We start from the raw sequence: 6,593 nt of genomic DNA on the forward strand, positions 1-6,593 counted from the left end.
CTTTATACTAATCTGATACAAATACTCCTGGTATGTTTATTCAGCTTGAGACCCTTGAACAATCAGATGTAATAAGGCATTGAAGAAAGGTAGGATACAATCATTGGTTAACATTTCCCTAACATTGATAAGTACATTCTTATATTAAGATATTTAAATAATACCATTGAATGAAAAGATAACAGTAGGATACAAATTACATACAGACAATATGGAGACAAATAAAGAGAATAAAGCTATTTTAAGACTATTTTATTCTGTAGCAGCCTCTCATTCAGTTATAAGGTAAACCTAGAAGAACGTACTGAGTTCTAAAGTTATAAAGATAAGATGGCTCAGTTGGTTAAATGTCCAACTTCAGCTTTGCTCATGATCTCATGGCTTGTGAGTTTGAGCCCCACATAGGGCTCTGAGCTGTCAGTTCAGAGCCTGGAGCCTGCTTCAGATTCTGTGTCTGCTTCTCTCTCTGTTCCTCCCCCACTCATGCTATGTCTTGCTCTCAAAATAAACATTAAAAAACATAAAAATAAAGTTCTAAAGATATAGTGTCGAGTATAGGAATAATTTAGTCTAGTTTTATGTGAATTTGATAAAGTTATTTTTTTCGACCATGATGCATCTCTAAGCCTAATTTCCTTATCTTTAAAATACCAGAATAGAACCTGGTATTTTAATGTTCACAATTTTAAGTGTAAATATATGGGCTTTAGCATTCACAATTTTAAGTGTAAATATATGTACAGGTCAAGAAGAATAAAAGCATTTAATATCAAGGTAAAAATGATAGCTTCAAGTAGGAGAAAGAAAAATGCAGTAATGTAGAGTGGCATAAATTCTTACCTGGGGCCGGGGGAGGGGGTGCGGGGAGTTGGTGGTAAGAGAGAGAATGACCATCTAGTAGGAGAATAGGACTGAATCAGAGAGTTTGCATAGTGTGGCTAGACTGAGAATTCCCAATCATAGTGTAATCCTTAAAAGGATAGCCTTCACCTTCTTATGTACTGTTACATATAAACTACTTATGTTGTTTTCATCCTAAATGTGATATTCTGGCCAAAAAGTGAGGAGCGAGAGTCCTGCATATGCACACCCCAAATAAACTTTCTCTAATTTAATAAAAGCATTTTAACTTTGCATTTGTAAAGGGAACTGAACTGAATGAAGAGACATTGCCTTGACTTTCTTGCTGACTTACTATATATCTGGGATTCTACTGGTCGAATAATATGGGAATAAATGATCTCTTAACATTTTTGTTTTTCCATCCAAGAACATGATATGTCTCACTGATATTCAAGTTGCCTTTTATGTTCTTCACTAAATATTTTTACCATTTTTATCTATGTTTTGTATTATGGTTATTTCTGATAGTATCAATTTATGATTATTATGAATAGGATACTTAATACTACATTTTTATTGGCTATTGCAGTTATATTAGACTTTTTTATTGTTTGGTGTTTAGCCACCTTAGAATAATTCTAGAATAATTCTTAGAATAATTCTAATAGTTGATCTTTTAATTCTTTTGCATTTCCTCGATATAGTCATATTCTCTATAGGGCATAGCATAATTTAGTATTTACCTTTCTAATATTTATATCTTTTCTTTTTTAAGAAATCCTATTTGTTGACATTGTCCTCCAATAAAATACCAATTAAAAATGAGGAGAGTTGACAATTTTTCTTTATTTCAAACTGATTAATACATGAGCGTTTATGGAGCCCCATCACTTCCGCTCTATTTTTCTTTTTCATCCCATCATGGTCTTCCACTCATGAGCTTTGAACCAAATTGATTTACTTCATTTGAAAATAATCACATTTTTTTCTTAGGAACTTCCTGGTAATATTCCATGTTTCTTTTTTAATCCATATAAATAACACTTCATACTAACTTGTTATTATGAGCATGCCTAATCTATGTTTATGCAGTAATGCAGCATGTGATAACAGGAGAATTGAAATTTGTTTACCTTTATAGAAGATGAATTGATGATATAGTTATTTAGCTATTTTGAAATCACTATCAGCTTCTACTCCCCCAAATTGTCAATATACTTAAAGTTAACAGCTCCTTAGCCCCTCTGTTGTTTCTAATTTGAGAAGACTAAAAAATTAGATCATGAAACTCAGAACTGCATAAAAAATGAGAATAGGAATGAGAACAGGAGGATTTTCCTCTGATAAAGAGTCTAGCCTAAAGCAAGACTTTTGAGGTGTTTGCAATATTTGCTTAGGGGGCTTTTGTGTTTATGTCCAGTATTGGCTGTTGGGGGAGTTGAGGGTCCTGGAAAAGTAGTGTGTTAATGTATTAGCCTATATCCTTATTAAGGAGAACACTAAATAGTAACTTTTGTGATAGGCCATCTTCCATCTGATGTTTGCCTCACCATGGGTGGAACTGAAAAAAACTATAATGTTTTATGGACTACATACACATTTTGGAGCTATCATTAACTGACAGCCCTATTCTTAATGATGTTACCTTTCTTTTTTTGCCCAGTGTGTACTTAAATGTCCCTATAAAGTTTCTCTTTAATTCACTGAATCTAAGTATTCAGCAATCCAAAGACATCTAAATAAGACAGCTCCCAGTGCTACATTCACTACCTCTTAAGTATTGGTTCTACTTATATTCATCATCTTAGCTCACATTTATTTGATACTTCTTTTTTCCTTTTGGTGTTATCTCTTGCCCTATAAACTGAATGGATTTTAATTGTGGCTTTGACTAATCACTTTGTTTGCTCTTGGATTTGAAGTAAAATAGCAGAAACAGCAGCATTTGGAACTTTTTTCAGGTCTAGCTTTCTTGATAATCGCCAGCAAAATCTTGAGTCTGCTAACTAGGGCAAATGGTCAATGAAAATAAACCACAGTGTCCACATTCTTATGAAGCTGATAAAAAATGCTGAGGCCAAGATGACTCACAACTTTGTGGAATAAAACTGGAACCAGGTATATTCATGTCACTCCAAAACATCTCACTGGTAGAAAGCAAAGGATCAGAAATTTATAGGAGATAAGTTGTTTAAAGATACTAAAAGTTTTGGTAGCAAATTAAATGGCTTTAGTTATGTGCTAAAAGAAATTTGGCAGTTGATACACACACACACACACACACACACAAATTATGATACTTAGAAAAGGAGTGATAATAAAATCTAATTTTAAGTCTGGAAATTTTAGCTAGTTAACTAAATGTTGAGACTGAATCATTTGGTTCCCTCATATCAAATTTGCCATTTTGTTTTTATAAGATGAAATCAGAAATAGCAAAGCTCTTCAAAGTCCTTGGTAAGTGACATGTAAGTAACGGATATTGTTGGCCCACCCTTTATTTTTTAAATTTTTTAACGTTTATTTATTTTATTTATTTTTGAGAGACAGAGAGACAGAGTGTGAGCAGGGGAGGGTCAGAGAGGGAGGGAGATACAGAGTCTGAAGACAGGCTCCAGGCTCTGAGCTGTCAGCACAGAGCCCGATGCGGGAATCAGACCCACTAACTGTGAGATCACGACCTGAGCTGAAGTCGGAAGCTTATCCGACTGAGCCACCCAGTGCCCCTGATGGGCCCACCCTTTATTAACTGCTCTTTCACTTCTGCCCTGACTTTTGGTCTCAGGATTGGCTGTTGGTTCTCCTGAGTCAGTGCTCAGAAGCAATTCCACATTGGCTCTCCTTTCCTTGCCTCCCTGAAGCTGGTTACTCCAGTGTGCACTGTCTTATCATCCCGTGAAAGCACAACCTTCAATGAACTGGAAACTGAGCTGCTCGTGGGTCTGCTCTTCCAGCTTATTCACATACCTTTTTTGTTCTTCTATGAAATAAATGGGTGTTTATTTATAGGCTAATACATTTAGTCCCCCACTTTCCTTCAGTTTAGGTTATGTGCTATGCATTCATGATTCAAAAAACAAGGGGTATTTAAAAATGATGAGATGATAATATGATTCTTCTAGACAATCGTGCAGAGTAGTTTTACAGCTTTTCTCTCATATTTAAGGTGACCACCCTTGTCAACACAAGCAACAAAGGCCCATCTGGTAAAAAGAAAGGGAGGTCAAAGAAAGCCCACGTATTGGCAGCATCTGTGGAGCAAGCCACTCAGAACTTCCTGGATAAGGGTGAACAGATCGCGAAGGAGAGTCAAGATCTCAAAGAAGAATTGGTCGCTGCTGTAGAGGACGTGCGCAAACAAGGTAGGAAGACTAATATTGTTCAAGAGGGATGTATATTGATTCGCAAACAATGGTTTTATCTCTAGAATCAATGCATATTTGCTCAGAGGAGTAGTTTTTTGTTCTTCCTCAGTATCTGCACTTGTCATTTTTAATATTTGCTGGAATTAGGTGCACAGACAAATAGAGATGTTTTCTGTTGTGGCAGCAAAGCACAGCTACAAACACTTCTTGTCTGTGTTCCTTCCAGATTTTCCAGTTGTTCCTCCTTGTCAGATGAACACAGACTCTTGTGTTAAACATAGGCTCTAGGGAGGATAGGATAGGAATACCTCATACTTACAGAGTCACTGGAAACCCTGGGGTTTTATTTAATTTTTTAAATGTTTGTTTATTTTTGAGAGAGAAGGATAGAGTGTGAGTGGGGGAGGAGCAGAGAGAGTGGAAGACACAGAATCCGAAGCAGCTCCAGGCTCTGCACTGTCAGCACAGATCCCAATGCAGGACTGGAACCCATGGACCATGATATCATGACCTGAGCCAAAGTCGGATGTTTGACTGAAGCCACCCAGGTGGCCCTGGAAACCCTGGGTTTTAAAGATGAGGGTGGAGATGATTGTAAAGCAGTGTAATAAAATGATTGTCACGCTGTGTGATTCCCAAATTTACGTTTTCACTTCACAGCTAGCTAGCTATCCATGGATCAATCAATTACACAGCTACCTAGTTAGCTATAATGCAATTGTTTTCAGCATATTTAAATTGTTTTCATTATGGTAAAATACACATAATGTAAAATGTACCATTTTAACCTTTTTCTAAGTGTATAGGTAGTAGTGTTAAGTATATTCATTGTTGAGTAGTCAATCTCTAGAACTTTTTCATCTTATAATACTGAAACTCTATACCAACAAAACAACATCCTTCATTTCCCCATTGCCCTGGCCCCTGGAAACCACTATTCTACTTTTTTTTCTATGAATTTAACAACTCTAGATACCTTATATAAGTGGGATCATACAGTATTTTTTTCATGACTGGCTCATTTCACATAGCATAATGTCCTCATGGTTCATGCATGTTGGAGCATGGTTCAGAATTGCCTTTATTTTTAGGACTGAAAATATTCTAATATATGTATATACCACATTTTTTTAATCTCTTCATCCACTGATAGACATTTGTGTTTATTTTACCTTTTGGCTATTGTGAACAATTCTTCTATGAACACGAATATACAGATATATATATATATATATGTATATATATATATATATGTATTTTTTTGTGGCTTAAAACAGGAGGAATTTATTATCTCATGATTGTGGAGGCTAGCAGTCCAAAGTCAGGGTGTTGGCTGGACCATCTTGTCTTTGAAGGCTCTAGGGAAGAATCCTTCCTTGCCTTCGCCTAGCTTCCAGCAGTTTCTGGTAAACCTTGGCATTCCTTGGCTTGTGGCTACATCGCTCTAGTTTCTGTGTGTATCTTCACGTGGATATTTTCCCTCTTGTGTGTCTTCTCAGTTTCTCTCTGTCCACATTGCCCTCTTCATCTTAACTTGATTACATCTGCAAAGAGCCTATTTTCAAATAGAGTCACATTCACATTCACCACAAGTACAGGGTATTCATATGAATTTTGAGGAGACACTCTTCAATGAATGGCAGATTTTAATGTTATCTCTTATAAGCTAGCAGCTGCATGAAACAAGGCTTGTAACTAACTACTCTGTCTGAAGAGCTGGTTGTCCATGTAATGTTTTGTTGCTTTTTTTTTTTTTTAAACCATTAGCAGTTCTGAACTGTGTTATTTGGTGGTCTAGAAGTACACTGATTTTTTTTTCTATTCTGATTAGGATCTATTCAAGGATATTTGGATGTATTTTTGTCTATTATCTGTCATTTAATTATTTTTAGTTTGCTGTAACAAATACATCACAGCTCTAAAAAATACTCTTTATTATTGAGATACAACAATTTTGTTGCTTTGAAATCCTGGTCTCTGGCTCGTTTTCTCTCACTAAATTATGTTAATAGCACAGTTTTTAAAAGCTGGGCTTCCTAGGAACTGTAGAGTAGATCACACTATAACAGAGTACACTGTATTTGGTATCCAAGTAACAGGATACACAAAAATACTCCAGGCCTCGGTACTAGTCTGATAGCAAATGTCATATGTAAGTATTTATCCTTTTTTTTAATTTAAAAATTTTATTTATTTTTTTTACTTTATAAAGTTTCATATTTTTTTAACCTATACAATTATTTTCCATCATTTACAATACAGTGGTTGCAATGACACTCAAAACAGAAAAGCAAAGTAAAACATCAAAACACCAACTTCTGTTTCATGTAATTAGACTTATACAGAAATTAGAAGGTTAAGTAACAACTAGTTAATCACCTAAGT

At 35.4% G+C, this 6,593-nt stretch overlaps 1 protein-coding gene across 3 annotated transcripts in view; it reads left to right on the top strand.

The window, feature by feature from the left end:
- Positions 1 to 6,593, top strand: part of CTNNA2 (catenin alpha 2) — a 1,129,701-nt gene that overhangs the window by 247,428 nt on the left and 875,680 nt on the right. For all 3 annotated transcript variants that reach the window (XM_029937693.1, XM_029937690.1, XM_029937691.1), the window contains exon 3: positions 4,010 to 4,205. In XM_029937693.1, the coding sequence (XP_029793553.1) occupies positions 4,010 to 4,205 (196 nt within the window). The remainder of the gene's footprint in view (positions 1 to 4,009; positions 4,206 to 6,593) is intronic.

Source organism: Suricata suricatta, chromosome 4, assembly GCF_006229205.1.
Source record: "Suricata suricatta isolate VVHF042 chromosome 4, meerkat_22Aug2017_6uvM2_HiC, whole genome shotgun sequence".
Lineage (NCBI taxonomy): Eukaryota > Metazoa > Chordata > Mammalia > Carnivora > Herpestidae > Suricata > Suricata suricatta.